The sequence below is a fragment of the Barbus barbus genome, assembly GCF_936440315.1.
Source record: "Barbus barbus genome assembly, chromosome: 34".
Classification (NCBI taxonomy): domain Eukaryota; kingdom Metazoa; phylum Chordata; class Actinopteri; order Cypriniformes; family Cyprinidae; genus Barbus; species Barbus barbus.
This window is the reverse complement of record NC_136762.1, coordinates 28,173,241-28,195,361: the sequence shown is the minus strand read 5'-3', so window position 1 is coordinate 28,195,361 and position 22,121 is coordinate 28,173,241. Positions and strand designations below refer to the sequence as shown.

The window sequence follows — 22,121 nt, the reverse complement described above, 5'->3', positions numbered from 1 at the left end:
AAGTTTTTTCGTTATTATTATTATTAAAGTATTATTGCATTTTCTACTTGCTCTCATTTGCATTATTAATGACTTTATTCCTATTGTATCAGATTATGTTGTTGTGTTGAGTTTAATATGCTTCAACCGGACTCAGTTAAAGTTGTTTAATATATTCTTGGAATAAATGTGCATCTGGACATTGTAACAGAACTGGCGTGACACAGATGGTAAATAAACACAATGATCTTTATTTAGCACAGAGTCGTCGTGACGGATAGTGGGGTGATGCACTGGTGAGTATCACAGTCTTTAGACTTCTTCCTTGGAGATCGGTGTAGAGAGTAACTTGAAATCCTTTGCTTACAGATGACCTGGAGAACAGGAGACGCAGAGACGGAGCACACACCTCAGGAGCACAGACACTGGAGAGAGCGTAGAAACACAGAACACAAAGGAGGTAAATCATACAGAATGCTGAACTAAGTCAGAGAGTCCTCTTCGATGGTACGAGACCTGACAATGATGGTGACTGAGGTGTGTGCTTATATACTTGGCTGGTGATTGGGTAATTGGATGTGTGACAGGTGCAGGTGTTCAGAACTCAGGTGAGAGGGATCTCTGTGATTGGGTGGTGGTGGAGTCTGGCTGATCCGTTACAGACATAAATGTTGTCATTTTTAAGTAATTTATCATGATGTGGTGATTCGAGGGAGTAAACTGAGATAATACGCTCAAATGTACCGGAGATTAAAGACTACTTAAAAAGGGATGTCGGAGATGGAGAATAGAAACCATGCGGCGCTATGTTGAGCGTATTATCTCACGAGTCAGCGGTCTGAGTGGCATGTGAGTTACAAACAAGCAAAGTGTTATTTCTTTGAAGATTATATAACAACCAACTTAGAAAACAGGCAAAACAGAAAGGGTAAGAAGCATTAGGCTATTTGAGAAAAAAGCGTACTGATATAATAGGTGCAGACCTGTAACGGAACTAACTTTACCCTGCACTGACCTAATTTACAATTTTTGTGAAAAAGGCTAATTATTGCACTGTTTGTATTTGACTGTTTTTATTGATTCTGAGGAACACTGAATGTGTTTTAGTGCAGGTGAGAGGAGTAAATACATGTAGATATTTAGTCTAGAACTACAGTAAGATCATGTAGATATTTAGTCTAGAACTACAGTAAGATCATGTAGATATTTAGTCTAGATCTACAGTAAGATCATGATGATATTTAGTCTAGAACTACAGTAAGATCATGTTGATATTTAGTCTAGAACTACAGTAAGATCATGTTGATATTTAGTCTAGAACTACAGTAAGATCATGTTGATATTTAGTCTAGAACTACAGTAAGATCATGTTGATATTTAGTCTAGAACTACAGTAAGATCATGATGATATTTAGTCTAGAACTACAGTAAGATCATGATGATATTTAGTCTAGAACTACAGTAAGATCATGCTGATATTTAGTCTAGAACTACAGTAAGATCATGATGATATTTAGTCTAGAACTACAGTAAGATCATGTTGATATTTAGTCTAGAACTACAGTAAGATCATGATGATATTTAGTCTAGAACTACAGTAAGATCATGTTGATATTTAGTCTAGAACTACAGTAAGATCATGTAGATATTTAGTCTAGAACTACAGTAAGATCATGTTGATATTTAGTCTAGAACTACAGTAAGATCATGTTGATATTTAGTCTAGAACTACAGTAAGATCATGATGATATTTAGTCTAGAACTACAGTAAGATCATGATGATATTTAGTCTAGAACTACAGTAAGATCATGTTGATATTTAGTCTAGAACTACAGTAAGATCATGATGATATTTAGTCTAGAACTACAGTAAGATCATGTTGATATTTAGTCTAGAACTACAGTAAGATCATGTTGATATTTAGTCTAGAACTACAGTAAGATCATGATGATATTTAGTCTAGAACTACAGTAAGATCATGTTGATATTTAGTCTAGAACTACAGTAAGATCATGTAGATATTTAGTCTAGAACTACAGTAAGATCATGTTCACACACAACACTCTGCACTTTAAGTCGTGGCCTAATGGTTTGAGAATTGGACTCGTGATCGAAAGGTTGCAGGTTCGAGTCCCCGGCCGGCAGGGATTGTAGGTGGGGGAGTGAATGTCCAGTGCTCTCTCCACCCTCAATACCACGACTGAGGTGCCCTTGAGCAAGACACCGAACCTCCAACTGCTCCCCGGGCGCCGCAGCATAAATGGCTGCCCACTGCTCCGGGTGTGTGTTCACGGTGTGTGTGTGTGTGTGTGTGTGTTCACTGCTGTGTGTGTGTGTGTGTGTTCACTGCTGTGTGTGTGTGTGTGTTCACTGCTGTGTGTGTGTGTGTGTGTGTTCACTGCTGTGTGTGTGTTCACTGCTGTGTGTGTGTGTGTGTGTGTGTGTGTGTGTGTTCTTGGTGTGTGTGTGTTCACTGCTGTGTGTGTGTGTTCACTGCTGTGTGTGTGTGTGTGTTCACTGCTGTGTGTGTGTGTGTGTTCACTGCTGTGTGTGTGCACGTTGGATGGGTTAAATGCAGAGCACGAATTCCGAGTATGGGTCACCAAACTTGGCTGAATGTCACTTCACACTTACTCCTGATTTCTCTCAACAGCAGAGCTGTCACTCAATACATCAGAAACACAGGAACAAAGTTACTTATTTGAAAAAGTAACTCAGATATTTGGTATCACTTAATTTCGATAGTCCACTTTAGATATTCTACTAACAGTAAGTAACTCTGCAGCTACATGTCTACTAGCAGTCATTAGAGTACTAGTAGACCGTCTGATTAATATCTTCTAACACTTTATTTTGATGGGTCCACAACATACAACATACTGACTAGTATAAGAAACTTTGCAAGTACGTCAACTTATTCTACTAACCCTAAACCTACCCTACTGAGAGTTAGACATGTAGTTGCAAAGTTACTTATAGTTAGTAGAATGTCTAAAGTGGACTATCAAAATAAAGTGTAACCAGAAACAGCAGAAAACACATGGAAATGAACATGACATTTTTAAGCAGAAGACTAAAATTTTGTTTAAAATGTATTCAAGTAATTTTGTTTTATTTCCAACTTTGAACAATAATTTTGACATTGTACAGTCATTGCACCTGTTTTTCTCGGGGGAGTATGTCAGGCTGCAGTGGTTTTGTTCAGTGCCGTGTCCTATGGCAGGGAGCAGTCCGTGGGGTCGTGTGAAGCAGGCAGCAGGTGGCAGCTGAAGGGCCAGCTCAGACTGAGCAGGGTCAGGGTTTGACTGCATTGCTGCTCAGCGCTGGAGCAGACGGACTGACACGGCTGCAGGACTCCACTCTGAGCGCTGCAGTGAGGAACAAACACACCGCACACAAGCCGCCGGAAAGACTCGAAACAGCCAAACTCCATCAGCACCTGCAGTCACATCACACATGACAAAAGGGTTCGGAGGAGTTGCTCAGAATCACTGCTTTTCATTCTCACCCTGTACTTGAGCAGAATAGAAGCAGCTTCTCTCTGGTCAGAAATAGACAGCCAGATGTTTGGAAAGGACGTGAGATTGTAGCTCAGACCTCTGCACATTTCAACCTGGATGGGCTCACAAGATGAAGCTGAGGAAAAAAGGCAAAAAATAATAATGTGAGATGCACTTGTGACTACAAAAAAAAACAAAACAACAACTAAAAAGCTACTTTTGAGTTTGCATATACTTTAGATTTACCAAAAGCCAATAAATACTGCACATACTGCTGACCCATATGGGCTTTATATTGTTCCTCACTGTATGAAATGTGTAAAAAAACAAAAAAAAAAACAAAGATGCCATTTAAAGGGTCATGAACTGCCTCACTTTTTTATTTTGTATTGTTCTCCGAGGTCCACTTATAATGCTATTTTCTGTCCTGTTTTTGACCCCCCTCATCAGAACACTCTGAATAGATGGATTGTAGACTCGGAAGTAAACACCCAACAGTTGTGCATGTTTGACAGAGTACATTCCTCACAAATGGACGCTGCTGTGATTTAGCTTTAAAATGCATAATTAACTCAATACATATCAAACAATCTGTAAGAGGAGACAAATGGGAAGTCGTGGCCTAGTGGTTAGAGAGTTGGACTCGTAATCCAAAGGTTGTGGGTTTGAGTCTCGGGCCAGCAGGGATTGTAGGTGGGGGGAGTGAATGTCCAGCGCTCTCTCCACCCTCAATACCACGACTGAGCTGCCCTTGAGCAAGACACCGAACCCCCAACTGCTCCCCGGGCGCTGCAGCATAAATGCCCACTGCTCCGGGTGTGTGTTCACGGTGTGTGTGTGTTCACTGCTGTGTGTGTGTGTGTGTGTGTTCACTGCTGTGTGTGTGTGTGTGTGTGTTCACTGCTGTGTGTGTGTGTGTGTGTGTTCACTGCTGTGTGTGTGTGTGTGTGTGTGTTCACTGCTGTGTGTGTGTGTGTGCACGTTGGATGGGTTAAATGCAGAGCACGAATTCCGAGTATGGGTCACCATACTTGGCTGAATGTCACTTCACTTCACTTCAAAGCAATAGAGATCCTTGTTCAGGCTCTTGTTCTGTCCAGACTTGACTATTGCAATGCTCTCTTGGCAGGTCTTCCAGCCAATTCTATTAAACCTCTACAATTAATCCAAAATGCCGCTGCAAGATTAATCTTTAATGAACCGAAAAGAACGCACATCACGCCTCTGTTCATCAATTTGCACTGGCTACCAATAGCTGCTCGCATTAAATTCAAGGCATTAATGTTTGCCTACAGAACCACCACTGGCTCTGCTCCCCTTTACCTAAATTCATTAATTCAGACTTATATGCCTCTAGAAGCTTGCGTTCTTCAAGTGAACGACGCATTATTGTGCCATCCAAAAGACACACAAAAACACTTTCACAGACTTTTTCATGAACTGTTCCCATCTGGTGGAATGACCTGCCCAACTCAATCCCAGCAGCCGAATCCTTACCATCTTCAAGAAACGGCTAAAAACTCATCTGTTCTATCTTTACTTGACCCTCTAACTCTAGCACTCTCTATTCTAATTTTATTTTATCTATATGTCTTTTTATTCAAGGAAATAAAATTAATTTAATAAAATAAATTAATTAATAATAATAATAATTATCTGTACTGCGTTAGGCTAACCAAGACTTGTAATAGCACTTGCACGTTGTTGCTCTTTTGTTGGTTTTGATTGCTTCTTATGTCCTCATTTGTAAGTCGCTTTGGACAAAAGCGTCTGCTAAATGACTAAATAAATAAAAATAAAAAGATCACTTAATGAAAACAGATCCAATAGAGTCACACAGCATCGTCTTTTAGTTTCAAACACCATGTCGAATTGTGCCTTGACAGACAGTGATGTGGAATCAGTCTTCGGGGCTAATCAGGCAGTGCTGTAGAATCGGTGGGCGGGGCTAAACAGGCAATGATAGAGTCAGTGGGCGGCGCTAAACAGTGATGTAGAAGCAGGTGTTGATCTTCTTCTGAGGAGGCGGTGCTTATCCACACAATTACATCATAGAGTAGAACATTCCACAAGCTGTCGTTTTGGCAGATTGAAACACAGTATAAGCTGTTTTTAGTCTAACGAGAAAGTTTTGAGTTCTGAAACTTTTTTTATAGTACAGTGACATCTTATGTCAAAAGATCAAGGGAATTTTGGTTTCTCAGTTCATGACCACTTTATAATATATAATTTGATAAATGATTATGCAAGAGATTATTAGGGCAATAGATTTATAGATTTAACTGGCTGAGCAATTTATTCTGGAAGGGATTGAAAGGAGTCAAAACAGCAGGAAAAGTCCTGTCCAAACTGAGGCGTGTTCTCACTGAAAGGAGGGTAGGTGGAGTTAATGCAGTGGTGCTCGTCTGCAGCATCTGTGCAGTCGCTCCATCCGTCACACAGCCAGTCCTGGTGCAGACACTCCCCGGAGCCGCACGCAAACTCTGCTGGAGCGCATGTTCCTCAAAGCAGAAAGCAGAGATGCAGGGAAGAGTCACAAACTCACAGAGATTCACAAAATCTACTTCATGAATCGTGGTGAAATCGTGCAGCACTCACTTTCTGAAAGAGACACGGCCCTAAACGATGCATAAAAGCCACTGTCTGCAACACCTTCATCTGCCACAAACAGCACGGTCATCACAGGACCAGAGGAAGTGAGATCAGGAGGCAGAGCCGGCCCACAAAACCTGCTCAGAGAGACAGCGGGACGTCAAGCACTCACTATAAAAACAGCAGAAAGCTTTCTGTAAACAGATATTGTGGGACACCGTTTCAACCCTCAATATTTAAGTTAAGAACACTTTTCACAGTTGTGGGTCTGACGTGTGGTAGTAGGGTAAACGTTTATAGAGGCACATGGGAGACCGTAGCTGACACTGTTAAAGAAATGCATCATCACATTCTGTGAAACTGATGACTCAATCGCTCCAGTACAACAAATATGACACACAATTAAATCTGCTTCCTCAAGATAATGCTCATGAGGGAAATGTTTGCGTTCTATGCATTTTAATTTGGATTAAAACTCAGCAACTGTTGCTGAAAGTACCGTATTTACCCGAACACAAGACAATGTTTTTATTCTTGGAAATGCATCAGAATAAATGCGGTCGTCTTACATTTAAGGGTCTAGACTTTGACATGTCAATAATACACCCACAACAATAGGTGGCGCCAAATACGCGTAAAACGAGTGTGCCATGAAATACGTATACACTGTACGTCAGAATCAGAATGAGCTTTATTGGCCAGGTATGTTTACACACATACGACGATGCTCCACAGTGCAACAGAAAGACAGCAACAGGACAGGACACAGATAATAAAAGAATAATATACAAATATACAAATAGGCAATGTACAACATAGCAAAAACACAATATATAATATAGACAACTATGTGTGTACAGGTCTGATATGTGCAAATTTGAAATGAAAAAATAAGTATGTGTGATGAATAAATAATGTATATTAGAGTTGTGTGTTCCACGTTTAATGACAAGTGTTCATGAGATGTATTGACTGAGGGAAGAAACTGTTCCTGTGTCTGGTCGTTCTGGTGCTCAGAGCTCTGTAGCGTCGACCAGATGGTAACAGTTCAAAGAGGGAGTGTGCTGGATGTGAGGGGTCCAGAGTGATTTTACCAGCCCTTTTGCTCACTCTGGATAAGTACAGTTCTTGGAGAGTGGGGAGGGTTGTACCAATGATTCGCTCAGCAGTCCAGACTACTCTCCGTAGTCTTCTGAGGTCAGATTTGGTAGCTGAGCTGAACCAGACAGTTGTTGAAGTGCAGAGGATGGATTCAATGATGAAGAAAGTACAACCTCTGCTGGGCCTTCCTGACAATAGAGTCAATGTGATTGTCCCACTTCAGGTCCTGAGAGATGGTGGTGCCCAGGAATCTGAATGACTCCACTGCAGTCACGGTGCTGTTCATGATGGTGAGTGGGGGGAGAGCAGGGGGGTTTCTCCTGAAGTCCACAATCATCTCCACAGTTTTGAGCGTGTTAAGCTCCAGGTTGTTAAGACTGCACCAGCAGCCAGCTCCTTAACCTCCTGTCTGTAAGCAGACTCGTCACCGTCCTGAATGAGGCCGATCAGTGTGGTGTCGTCTGCAAACTTCAGGAGCTTGACAGAGGGGTCTTTAGATGTGCAGTCGTTGGTGTAGAGGGAGAAGAACAGTGGGGAGAGAACGCAGCCCTGAGGAGCTCCAGTTCTGATAGTACAGGAGCTGGATGTGTATTTTCCCAGCCTCACTAGCTGCTGCCTGTCTGTCAGGAAGCTGTTGATCCACTGACAGACGGAGGTGGGGACGGAGAGCTGGGTTAGTTTATTCTGAAGGGTGTCCGGGATGATGAAGCGGAGCTGAAGTCTACAAACAGGATCCTCACATAAGTCCCTGGTCTGTCCAGATGCTGCAGGATGAAGTGCAGTCCCATGTTGACTGCATCATCCACAGACCTGTTTGCTCTGTAGGCAAACTGCAGGGGGTCCAGTAAGGGTCCAGTGAGGTCCTTCAGATAAGCCAAAACCAGTTTTTCAAATGATTTCATGACCACAGATGTTAGAGCCACAGGCCTGTAGCCATTAAGTCCAGTAATTTTGTGTTTCTTTGGGACAGGGATGATGGTGGAGCGTTTGAGGCATGAGGGGACTTCACACAGCTCCAGTGATCTGTTGAAGATCTGTGTGAAGATGGGGGTCAGCTGATCAGCACAGATTTTTAGGCAGGCTGGTGACACCGTCTGGGCCTGGTGCCTTCCTTCTTTTGTTCTTTCTGAAGACCTGGCGCACATCATCTTCAATGATTTGAATTGTAGGTGTGGGGGAGAGAGGGGTTGCTGGAGGTGTTAATGGTTGTGTGGAGAGGTGTTCTGGGCGGGTGTGGGTTGTTTGTTTCAAACCTGCAGTAGAACACACTGAATGACTGTGATATGAATGGTGTAAATTGTGAGTAAGTGAGTGATAGATTCCTGAAGTGGAGAGTATTTTTATGATGTGAGTGAAGTAATGCTTCCATGTATTATTTTGTATATATTTTATGAATTTGTGTAAGTATAATATCAACCTGTCCAGGGACTGCCGGTGGAAATTAGCATTTTTTGCTATAACCTGGCACATGACATCTCTTCTTTTTTAGACTAATGTTTTTTGTGCATTGTCCCTGATCAAATAAAAATAAATAAACTCATTCAGATCGTCTACCAGTTGTTGATTCTCCACAGTGCTGGGGGATGGTGTCTTGTAACTGGTGATAACTTTCATACCTTTCCAGACTGAAGCAGAATCACTGGAAGAGAATGTTCCTGAGCTTATCTGAATAATTCCAGTTTTCTCCTCTGATCACCTTTTCCAGTGTGTATTTGGTCTGTTTATACAAGACTGTATCCCCCTTTCTGTGAGCATCTTCTTTGGCCTGACGGAGCTGTCTGAGTTTGGCAGTGAACCATGGTTTGTCGTTGTTGTAGATTAGATGAGATGTTTGTTATGTATGTTAGAACTTCGCGAGTGAAAACAAAAGAATAAGAAAAGCTTACAGCGGCATGAGTCGTGACTGTCATGTTAGCCTAATGGGACCAAACTTCCTCTGAAAGTGATTTTAAAATGTAAGACAGTACGCAGATTTGGAGACTACAATAAGATTTCATTTCTACTGTTAATGACATTTTGCTAGGCTACTAAGAGATGGATAGCCTAATTGTTATATAATTCAGATGGGCTACCTGCTATTTTTATGGTTTATCAAAAAGTGTATATTTTAAACTGTGATTGGTGGTACATTTTACTTATATTTACAATACTTTTAAAACAAAAATTAAAAAGGAAAAATATGCAATATTTGGTTTTCAAAAAGCCTTTTTCCAAAAGGTACACCTTGAAAAGGGGGGTTGTCTTATAATCAGGGTCGTCTAATATTCGGGTCAATACGGTAAACATTTTAAAGCAGTAGAACTCTTTAAAATCCAATCAGTGTTGTAGAGGCAGCGGTGCAGTATTCTCACCTGCCCAAAACAGTGTTTGCATCTGCGTCTGCACCGTCATAAACCTCCACATAGTCAAACTCACACACAGTTTGTGTTTCCAGACTCAAGTTCTGAAAACTCAGTCTAATCACTTGTCCATCTTCCACAGAGATTTGCCACGTACACAACTATGAGAGCGGTAGAGATAACTACAATTAATACAGATGTGATAGAAACAGTCATGACGCTGAAACAAATGCTAGTTATTTAACAGCTGGCCTAATACATTAATTGATCAGCGCATAGCCAATTTATATAAAACTGCATGGAAATGTATGCGATTTAGCATTTAGATTCAGGAAGTGATTGACAGAAATAGCAGCTGATGAAATCATTCACCTGTTGATGTGGGTAAGGCTTTGGATGGTTTGGACTGGACAACGATCCATACTCTCCTGTTATTTTTCCTCCACACTCTAAGAATCAGAATATTGAAAGACAGAATCATGATATGGATTATAGTTTTTACTTTCAAGTGAGATAAATGACTGAAGTGTCACACTTTGTGTAGTGATGTAATTACCCTTGTGTTTCTGGCTGCAGTTGGCTTCATCTGACCTGTCCTGACAGTTTGGCTGGCCGTCACAAACGGAAACGGGTAGCAAACAACGACCGCCGTCACACATGAACTCTTCTCTGGAACAGCTCTCTGATCACAGATATAAAAGAAAAACTTTGTAGATACAAACAGAAAAATAACACACCATGTGACGTATTATTATAATCTGTGATCAGAATATCATAGTTATACTCACTGCTTGCTGCTCTTTAACTTGCATTTGCATCACATTTATAAATTCTAAAGAATTTTTTTTTTTCATTTGGCTAAACCACATTTTTATTGCATATGAAGTTTTTAAATCTCATTTAAATTTCATTATTGTCACCCTACAATATAGACTACTAGATCCACAAATATAAACACTTTAGAATACTCCATCATCCCTCCTCTGCTTCAGTCATCTATCTCTTTCATCTTGAGCATGCATACAAACCTTTATCTATCCCAACTGTTTGGGCTAAGGATCTTAATGAGGATGTGCATGTTTTATTTTCCGATCAGGTATGGGGTATGTTTAAATTGTCTTCTAAAAATCCTAATCACCAAATGATTCATTGGAAATTGCTGCATAGGGTTTACTTGACTCCAATGAAACATTTTTATATGGATCTGTCATTTTCTCCTAAGTGTAATCTCTGTTCTCAAGGAGTTTTAGGCACGTTTTTGCATTTTTTTGGGAGTGCCCCTCTCTCTCACCTTTTTGGACTCAGCTCTCACAGGACCTATCATATTTGTTGGCTACTGAGATATGTTTGACTCTTGAGAATGACTTTTGGGACTTCACCTTGTCCGTCCAACAAAGATCTTTACTGTTAGCTGCTCTCACAGCAGCAAAAAAAATAGCTTGTCAACGGTTGGAATCCTCCTCACACAATGGACAGATGAACCTGGACTGTGTATTTGTTGGACATTATCTCAATGGACCTCTCTACTTCTCGTATACATGGATCTAACGTGAAAACTGTAGATTCATGGCATTCAGCTTTTAATGTTGTGTCTTCTTTTCTAAAATCTTTGTAAAAATTATTTGATTGTTATTTGTTTATCTAGTAATATTAATTAATGTTTTTTTAAGTCTACCAAGGGGTGGAATGGGTTGGGGTGGGTTTTAAATTTGTACAGCTGCTTTCATTTTTTTAAATGTAAAAAAACGTCCCATCATTTCGGGTTGTAGTTCCTTAGAAGGATTTGGTAATACTTCAGTCATTACTAGTGGGTTACCCTAATCTTCACATTAGAATTAATTATACATTATGCATAATTCACATTAATTATGAAGCTGTATACAGTAGTTCTCCAGGATATATTAAAATATTAGTAGTTACTGATTAGCTAACAGTGAACTACCAGTTTCAACTGAGCGCGATTACTTGCTAAATCATTAATCAGAGTCTCTTGTTAGTTATTAGTAGTTACTAGAATGTTAATAGTGCATTAGTCATTTGTTCCTGTGTAGTTATTCATTAATGGCACGGTATTCTAAAGTGTTACCGAAGTATCTTCCATAATATTATTGCCTGTGTTTTAAACTATTAAAAGAAACATGATGCTCTGTTTGTTTCAGTTTTCCTTACTCTGTCCTGGTAATATGGTATGATACTGTGCAGTGAAGCCATCGCCACCAATGCTCCCGTCAGAATGGAAGGACACCAGCACGGTGCTGCTGTTTGTGTTCAGTGTAGGTGGAGCGACGCTGCCACAGAATCTAGGAACAAGTCAATCTTATTTATTCACAGTTTGGGTGTGATTGCCAAGAACAGCCCTGTACAGCTAAATTATTCAATAACTCAGGTGTTTCTATATATGCAGTTTCACAAAAACTCCATAAGGTACATTTTTAAGAGGTTATGTTGTGTCTTTTTACAAGCCAAGGCACACATGTTCTGCACTGAAGTAAGTTAACATAAGATGTTAACCACTGATGTTTTGCTCATGGAGCTATTATTATTGTTTTGGAACAATATGTATTGATACTTCAGAACCACTGATATGGAGTATATGTATGGAGTATAGTTATTTTTATCTGTTTAATTTTCTTGAAAAAAAGAAAAGTTATGCAAGACTTTCTCAAGATCACAAAAGCATAACAAAAAATCTTTAAAGCCGATATACTTAAAGGGATAGTTCACCCAAAAATGAAATGTCTGTTATCATGTTATGAATGAATAAATATGAAACGAGCAGTGTATTTATTGTGAGAGATATGATCACTTTATGGCGCCTTCATAATCTTTTTGGATCTTTTAAGTTTCGGTTACCTGGACTTTCAGTGGAGGGACAGAAACCTCTCAGGTTTCATTAAAAATATCTTCATTTGTGTTTCGAAGATTAACCGAAGTATGACATAAGGACAAGTAAATTATGACAGAATAATCAATATTCATTATTCACTTGCACAAGTTTTGCTCCACACTCCTTTCCTCTACTCCAGCCCAAGGACACTTATTTTGTTTTATATTTGTTTCTGATTATCTTCACCTGTGTCTTGTTTAGTTTCTTGTTTACTCCTGTGGTTTTGTTGGTTATTGTCTTGATGTTTTTAGTTAAAGGATTTGTATTTTTAACAATGTGGAGTCTTTTTTCATGTTATCTGCACCAAGATATATTTTCATTTATTTCTCAGCAAAAAATTTGAAATATGATGCAAAATGCACCATCTGGTAGATTTCTGACAGCTCCAGGGCATTTGCAGAAACTACAGGTCAAATACAGATCTAAGAGCAGCTTTTTAATGATAGAAAACAAAACATAGACAGAGTCCAGGAAAGCCGAAAACAGAAATACATGAAATAGGACATAGGCATGAACAATAATGAGGGAAACCAAAAAACTACAAAAGGACTACAAAATGAGAACAGGAAACCAAACAAACGAAACTTCAACATAAGAGTGCAAAACAACACACCAAATAGGGAACATGTGACACAGAGGTTGTTTAAATGAATAAAAAACTAAATAAAATGTCAATCCAGACTGGCAGATGTTAGTTTTTGCACTTTAATCAAAGGCTTTTTAAACTTAAATGCAGCCCCATGTCAGTTCTGATTGTTGTTTATGATTAAATGAGCACACCTTGTGACAGCAGATGTCTTCTCTGTCTCCTCTCTGACTTCTAGCCAGTCAAACAAGCAAGGAGAGGGTCCCTCGACAGCCAGAGAAGACACGTGGATCTGCACGAGGAGCGGAGGAGACACCCTGATCACCCACACACAGTGAGAGTCTGGAGGATACGGCCCGGGGTGATTGGGAGAACTGAGCGTCCCCCAGGAGTCTGTCAGCACACCGCCACAGGCTGGAAAACAGATGGAAAGCCATTTATATCGAACAGACAGGTGAAAAAAAACATGCATACAAAATAGTTAGTGCAACTGTGATTTACAATAGCATGCATTTGATTGTGGATGCTGTGTTTGCTGATGTACAATTAAGCAGAGTCCCTGGAATATACAGTCAAACCAAAATGTATTCAGACACTTTCAACATTTCTAACATTATCACAGTTTATTCGCTATAGTTTAGAAAATGGTAATAAAATATGACAAGAACTCAGAGTTAAACTGTGTCAGAACAAATCTTGATAATGTCAGATAACTTTGATAGAAAGGTAGGCTATGTAATGAATTTGACGGAATACCTGGTCGTGTGCTTAAAGCCTGTGTGGAGCAGCTAGCTGGGGACTTCACGGACATTTTCAATCTGTCCCTGGCCCAAACAACTGTCCCCACTATCTTCAAAACCTCCACCATCGTACCAGTACCGAAACACTCCACTGCCTCGGTCCCTAACGACTTCCGTCCTGTTGCACTCACCCCCATCATTGCCAAGTGTTTTGAGAAACTGGTTGCATCCCACCTAAAATCCTGTCTCCCTGCTACACTAGACCCATTCCAATTTGCCTATCGCCACAATAGGTCAACAGAGGACGCCATCTCAACAGCGCTTCACTCTGCCCTCACCCACCTGGACAGTCAAAACACACATGTGAGAATGCTGTTCATAGACTTCAGTTCTGCATTTAATACAGTAGTCCCCTCCAAGCTGATCTCCAAGCTCAGCCAGCTTGGAATCAGCACACCCATCTGCAATTGGATTCTAGATTTTCTGACTAACAGACCTCAGTCCGTTAAGTAAGATAACCTCTCCTCCTCCATCATCACCCTGAACACCGGCGTGCCACAGGGCTGCGTACTGAGCCCTCTCCTGTACTCCCTCTTCACCCATGACTGTGTTCCTGTTTATAGCTCCAACACCATAATCAAATTAGCAGATGACACCACTGTGGTAGGTCTGATCAAGGATGACGATGAATCAGCCTACAGGGATGAGGTGCAGCACCTGGCTGTATGGTGTGCCACCAATAATCTACAGCTAAACACCCAGAAGACAAAGGAGATCATTGTGGACTTCAGGCGGACTAGGAGTCATGTACACACACCCATCTACATCAACGGAGCTGAAGTGGAGCGTGTGTCGAGTTTCAAGTTCCTTGGCATCCACATCTCTGATGACCTCACCTGGTCCCATAACACCTCCACTCTGGTCAAAAAGGCACAGCAGCGCCTTTACTTCTTAAGGAGCCTTAAGAAAGTTCACCTGAATCCCAGGATCCTTGTGGAATTCTACCGCTGTACCATTGAGAGCATACTCACGAACTGCATCTCAGTATGGTACAGCAATTGCTCCGCATCTGACCGCAAAGCACTCCAGCGGGTGGTGAAAACTGCTCAACGGATTACCGGCACCCAGTTAACTTCCATTGAGAACATTTATTATAAGCGCTGTCTGGGCAGGGCAAGAAACATCATCAAGGATGCCTCTCACCCTAACCATGGACTCTTCACCCTCCTTCCATCCGGCAGGCGTTACAGGTGCCTACGCTCTCGCACTAGTAGGCTCAGGAAGAGCTTCTTCCCCGAGGCTGTGACACTTCTGAACGCCACACCACCAATCTAACCTGCACCTGCTTATTACTGCACTGGTCACAGTACTTTACACACATGCATTTGCACTACTCATATTTTGCACAGACTGCACATCGTTAAAGTTATTACACTATAAACTGTATAAAGTTGTTACTATACAAAGCACAGTAAACTATTTCTATAATATTGCACTACTGCTATTTTGCATAGAATACATTGTTCTATCAATACTTGCACACACTCATCCAGCTGTATTTATTTATTACCACTGTTCTCACGTTTCTGCTGTTCATAATGTATATAATCCTACATTGCTCTGTTCATAATGTACATACAGTCCCTACATTGCATTCCTATTTATATTCTGTATATACTCTGCTCAATACTGTATATAGCAATTCCACTGTATATTCTGTAAATCATATCTTCATTTACTCTGCACTTATATGTATATAAAACACTATATTCTTGCACTTCTGGTTAGATGCTAACTGCATTTCATTAGCTCTGTACTTGTACTCTGCATAAATGACAATAAAGTTGAATCTAATCTAATCTAATCTAATTTGGTTGAATATATGTCCGCTGTTAAATTTAAGACACAATTAGATATTTCTGTGGTGGAAAAAGGTCACATTAGCATTTAAAGAAAAAACACTTAAGCAAAACATAGTCAGGTCTGTATGAGGAAATGTTGGGTATAATATGTCACAGTTTACTTTATTTTGCTATCCTCACTTACATAAATGAACTCTAGCAGGCCGGCCCGTGGCGCAACATGACTGGGGGACGCTGCTTTTTGGTCGGAAATATTAGGCATTTCATATTGCTCATATGTTTCTTTGTTGTCACTGTAGGATAGTTGTGGGTTGCATTTCTCTGTTTGGGAGTAGGCTATAACTCATGTCTGGTCTCTTAAATGTTTTAACAGAGTCACTCATAAAATACCTACAAGGCGCATTTATTTATTATCACAATTTATTTACTACTAATTTATGCTAATACTTAACAGTATTTATGTTATATTATATTATAGTAAAGTTTAGAAAAATCTGCATTTTCAGAATATTTTTAGTGGGGGGTGGAAATCTAAAATCTCGCCTAGAACTATAGTGTCCTGCACCCACTAGTACACTAGTAAAAAAAATATCAAAAATTATATCTGGTGTCAATAATTTTTGATTTGACTATATTTGGACACTTGAGTCACACTTAAAATGTCCCAATAAACTCAACCTTAAATGCCACTTGGGTTGATATTTTGTAATGAAATGCAAAGGCGAAGTCGTTTGGGGTCACTTTATATGAAATGGTACATGCCGTTAGAAGACCATGAACTGACTTGTAAAGAAGGTGGGCTTTTTTCCAGGCGGTGGGAGTGTGGAAGTGTTCATGGGATGAGGGGCAGTTGGACTCAGAGAAAGATTCTGTGAAGATCTGTCACCAAACCGAGAGTCTAAAGGGAAAATCTCTCCTTTATTCGTCTTACCATCTGTGAAAAGAAAGAGTAGAACAGTGACAAAGCTAATTTTCTCTTTTCTCTACTTCTAAATCATTTCCAAATTTGGTACATAACAGCTACGAGGTAAGTGTAAAAATGAATTAAAATAATAATAATACCTGTCAAGTTTCTCAATGAAGCTAATAGCTGCAAAGTTTTAAAGGTTTCTTTTTTTTTTTTGTGAGAGGAGGTAAATGGGCAACGGGCCTGATTCAAACTTTCATTCTCATGAGAACAAATACACTGAAGTGTCAATGGCCAAAGCAACCTATTTAAATAAAACAGAATTTTAGGAATGACCTGTATGAAAAATCACCTGTGTTGCCTTTGTGGCATTAAATAAATGTACAGCAACTGGAAAGCATCTTTACATGCTTTTAATTGTGCTGACTTGTGGCACACTTAACAACTCTTGTGTGGCAAGTTGGTTTGAAGGAGAAAAAACCTCATGCAAAGAGACAACCAAGAGAATCGAAAGGCCTTTGCCAGACAACCAATAAACCAGATTTGTACCAGGGTTGCTGCAGCCACAAAGCAGACTACTAACCACTACACAATTACAACAAACTAGCAGTCTGGAGGCAGTCCCGAGATTTCCCTGAACACAAACGAGCCTCATCGTCTTTTGCCTGATCACAGCAACATGAATGTTTGCACAAGCTCTGCAATTTGGCACTCAAATCAAATCATGTCACATTTGTGTGTATAGCACTTTATACTATAAATTGCTTTAAAGCAAGCAGCTTTACAGTATTAATGGTGGAACCCTTGGAATGGGCTGGAGTTAGGAACGTCCTAAGCCCTTGATCACTTAGAATCCACTGTGGAGTCAGTTTATTGCTTACATTTTCCCCCTTACAAATTTGTTTGGTGCAGCATTCTGTGTGTATATAGATATGCTTGGGCTGTTATAAATGTAAAACTAAATAATTTATATATTATAAAGTTGTTTGGGGTAGGGATAAATTAAACTTGATCAGCGAGGACGTTAAAATCGTGTTGCATTGTGGTCTATGGAGCGGCCTGAATTGTGCATATGAAGCAGACTCGCTCCTTCTGTCAAAATCGAGGGGTCGAGGGTCTGTCCATATAAACTCCCCTCATCCACTTCCCAAAGTGGAACGCACTTCAAAATGGGGAAGTGCTTAGGGAAGTTAGCGAGTGCGTGTCTAAAAGTGGAGTGGAACGCAGCCTTAGTCCGTTGCTTTACCACTTGGCCAAGACTACTAAAACACATAATAAACTTGTGACAGCACTACCTGGCACCACTCCACAAAACTAGCTTAATTTAACCAGAAAGTGGCTTAGTGGTTAGTACGAGCCGGAGCTCACTGTGGCTTGTAAGTGGTGAGTACTCTGCATTGTGCCTGCAGCAGCAACCTTTGTTCAAACCTGGGTTATGGCAGGTCTTTCAGGGTGGGCATCACTGAGACACGTGAACTGTTCCTTCCCATGCCTTTGGTTGTCTCTTTGTACAAGAGGTTATTTCCCTTCCACACATCTTGCCACACAAGAGTTGCCTCAATGGGATACAGAAAGAGAAAACAAAACACCCTGTTTGTGTTTAATCTGTACCTCTGGTGTTTTAGAGGTAGCATGCAGTCGATACTATTTCTAAGTTTGAGCCTGCCTTTGGATGAGACCTTCTAGGGGCCCTGCCAACTTTAGAAAACAGGCACTATTACAGTACACTCTTTGGAAAGAGTCATGTAGGTAAAAGAAAAGTGTTGTCTGCAAACTAAAGAGGACAAGGCTGCTTGGTATTCAGTAGCACTTCAAAGAGCCCCTCCAGTGGCAGAGTGGTAGTGTGCCGTGATCGTATAGTGGCTAGTACTCTGCGTTGTGGCCGCAGCAACCCCGGTTTGAATCTGGGTCAAGGCAGGTTTTTCAGGATGGCATTGAAGTTCAGCTCCATGTTGCCACCCGTCCTTCAGCCCTGCATTTTTGTAGCTTTATCAGAGTTGGTAGCTGTTTAAGGTCAGCTCCCTTTAGTGAGTTATCACTTAGCTCTAGGGTCGACTGAGGTGTCCCTCCCGTTTCTCTAGTTGGAAGCAGGGCCGTCTCCCCTGTATTTAAGATATTTCAAGTTAGGCGGTCACCCTGGGGCTTCCTCTGATGTTGAGCTCTTTCTGGTGCTCCCGCTTCATCAGAGTTGGTAGCTGTTTGAAGGCAGTTCTCTTTGGTGGTTATCATGTAATGTAAGGCTGAGTGAGATATCCCTCCCCATTTGGATAGGGTATGAAAGTGGGGTTCCTTGCTCCCCTTTTTTCTAGTTGGAAGCAGAGTTGAGCAGCCTCCCCTGTACTTAGGGCTTTTAGAGTACCCAAGGGTTTCTCTTCTAAGGGTGATCCCCTTTCTGGGGTTTCCTTTTGAGGAGGTAATTTTATCAGAGCCTAACATTTCTGGGAGAAAGTAGCTGTCTGAGGACAGTTCCCTTTTTTGATAGGCTAGTTAGTAGTAATATTTATTTCTATAGCACCTTTCAAGAGCAAGTGTCACAAAGTGCTTTACAACAAAAATGTAAAATGAAGAATAAAATAGACATGACAATTAATAAAACAAAACAAATTAGACAAAAGCAAATTTGAACAAGTGAGTTTTCATCTGCTTTTTAAAAATGTCCACCGAGTCCACAGATCTCAGTTCCAGAGGAGGAACACAACTTATGAGCAACTACTTCAAAGGCACTGTCTCCTTTTGTCTTCAATCTAGAGCGTGGAACAACTAGCAGGATCTGATTTGAGGATCTCTGATGAGTTATAGGGTTTCAACATCTCTTTTATATACACAGGGGCTTGACCATGCAACGCTCTAAACTCCATCATGAGAATTTTAAAATTCTAAATTTGACAGGGAGCCCATGTAAAGAAATTAAATTTGGGGTTACGTGAGATCTATTTGATGACTTGGTTAAATATTTAGAAGAAGCATTTTGAACCACTTGTAAACGTTTGAGGGATGAATGACCAAGACAGGTAAAAAGAGAGTTGCAGTAATCAAGGTGGGAGGAAATAAATGCATGTTTAATAATTTCCATTTCCGCTGTGGACACAGCTGGCCTCAATTTTGCGATGAATTTTTTCTCAACTGATAAAAACAGTTACGAACCAAATAATTCACATGTTGATCAAGACTGAAGGCTTGTTCCATATGAACACCTACATTACGAAGGGCAGAATGTGATAAAGCACCAAGACTTTCCATCACTTTTGGGAGAATACCAACAGGAGCCGAGATAAGTACTTCTGTTTTTTCAGGGTTTAACTGTAAGTAATAATTTGCCATCCAGACTATTTATGCAATTTAAAGAGTAGACACTTTTGTAATTTCATGAAACTTAAAATAAATATATAGTTGAATATCATCTGCTCAACAATGATAGCGAATGCCTTCAAAGTTACTTACCAGTTGCCCCAGAGGCAGCAAATACAAAGCAAAAAGCAATGGGGCCAAAACAGAACCCTGGGGAACACCACAGGACACAGGTGCTGTTGATGAAGTATAATTTTGAACTCTTACTGAGAAAGACCTGTCTGATGAAAACCAGCTTAAGGCTGTTCCAGAGATACCAACCTCCTGTCTAAGCCTCTCAACTAATATACAGTGATCAACTGTATCAAAAGCAAATCAAAATTTATTGGATCTTTTGGATTTATGATTTGAGCGAGATGGCTTTCTCCAGAAAGTTTGATTAAAGCAGGGTTACTTGCTCCCCTTGTTGCCTCTTCACCCACAGGAATCTGACTTAAAAGCCCTTAAATACAGGAGAGGCAGCCCAAGTCTGTGTTCCACCTTTTTTTGCTAACCCTTTTAGCAGTTTACTTTATCCTTTGGGTTGAGTGGGATGTCCCTCTTCTAAGATGGATATGAAAAGTAGGGTTCCTCGCCCTCCTTAGGAAAATAAAAGTAAGGCTTGGGCTGCCTCCCCCTGTCTTTAGGGGTTTTTAAGTAGGCAGTTATCTTATGGTATCTATTGTTTGAGCCTCTCTTTGAGGTTCCCTAATTGAAGAGTCAAGAGCATTTTCTTTTGATAAAACCTTCTCTTTCTCAGAGGTTGAGGCAAGATGTCCCTCTACGATTTCTTCTTAAGCCTTACCTGAAAATTTTCAGGAAGATTGTTCTTATAAAAGCTTTGTTATACTACCAAAGCTATTAGGTAAGCCTTTAATAATTGATCACAGTAAACAATGAAGATGCATTGTATGCTGAATGTTATTTTAACATAATTCAAAAGCAATGAAAATTAAAACATCATATTAGAGAATGAGAATAACATTTAAAAATGCAAGATATATGCTACTAAAGGATTTGTGTGCAAACAGAAATATCAGAACTTGTCAGAGCCATAAAAAGTCAAATATACAGACCTGTAGCAGCACTAGTAGTGACTCTTTGAAACTACTGTCTCATTCTTATTTTACAGTTAGCATTCTTTTACAGAATTTCAACAATTACACCAAAACAAAACAGCAACACATGGATGAAGTAAAAGTGTTTTGCTGACTCACGTCTGAGAACGAGGAGCAGAATGAGGCAAAGCACAGCTGCAATCAACACCACACCGGCCGACACGATTACTGCTCCACGGCCAGCCAGATGAGCTCTTACCGTCAGCAGACAGTTACTGAGCACACTGGGACCTTTACAAAGGACCAGACGTTAAGCCAAACATACAGAATGTGGAATATAGAAATCAGTTTCACTGCAGAGTCACCAATTTCTTCTACAAAATACAAATGCATTACATAATGCTGTATTTATGCTAGGAATATTCAATATTAAATAGCCCTAAATGATTGCTACGCGCACTTACCTGCAGCTGGCGTTTTAGTTGGTTCAAGGTAGATGTCAATTTTGAAATGTCTTTTGGTTTCTTCATTTTCTTCATCAAGCTGGAAAACTGGGTTGCAGAAAACATTCTATGAATATTAGACAGATGATTAGTTTAGAGCCAGCATAGAATGTTGAATAATAATAATAATAATTTACCTCATATGCATCTGGGCTCTCAGTTGAAAGGTCAGAGTCCATCATCTTTGTGTTTTGCGAAACCATTTACATATGTTTAGTTATCTGAAATTGTGAGCTAGGCTGTTGATTCAGTCCTTTGGTTGTGATAATGAATTATTGTTATTCTTAAAAGGAAATGCCTAGATATAATAATAGTAAATAACAAAACAAATAAAAATATAAATAAATAAAAAGTTAAAAAAAATCCATTAAAGTGTGTGCATTGAATAGATTCAGTAGAATATTTATTTATTAAATCTATTTATTGTTGTCTCTTATTAGTGCTATAATATTATGGTCCAGCATCTTGTGCTGCTGAAAGAAAGAAAGAAAGAGTCTGGTATTTGCTGAATGGAACAGAACTTTCTTCCCAATGTTCCCAAAGCCAAGTCAGCTGAGAGGATTGAGCTCAGTAATGATCCTGGTTTACACACACATTCCCAATCTCTCTCTCTCTCTCACACACACACACACACACACACACACACGTTGGTTTTTGTGGTTTATGGGGACTCTCCATAGGTGTAATGGTTTTTATACTGAACAAACTGTGTGTGCTATTGCCCTACACCAACCCTACA

At 40.1% G+C, this 22,121-nt stretch overlaps 1 protein-coding gene across 1 annotated transcript; it reads right to left on the bottom strand.

Moving 5' to 3' along the window:
- Positions 1 to 3,194: 3,194 nt before the first annotated feature.
- Positions 3,195 to 21,564, bottom strand: mfrp (membrane frizzled-related protein; the record flags this gene model as incomplete). Its single annotated transcript, XM_079391974.1, has 13 exons — positions 3,195 to 3,419; positions 3,489 to 3,616; positions 5,847 to 5,981; positions 6,079 to 6,209; positions 9,525 to 9,673; positions 9,885 to 9,961; positions 10,069 to 10,194; positions 11,682 to 11,812; positions 13,180 to 13,399; positions 16,372 to 16,521; positions 21,039 to 21,170; positions 21,344 to 21,449; positions 21,520 to 21,564. The coding sequence occupies 13 exons, from the start codon at positions 21,562 to 21,564 to the stop codon at positions 3,195 to 3,197; spliced, it is 1,755 nt and encodes a 584-aa protein (XP_079248100.1).
- Positions 21,565 to 22,121: the final 557 nt, after the last annotated feature.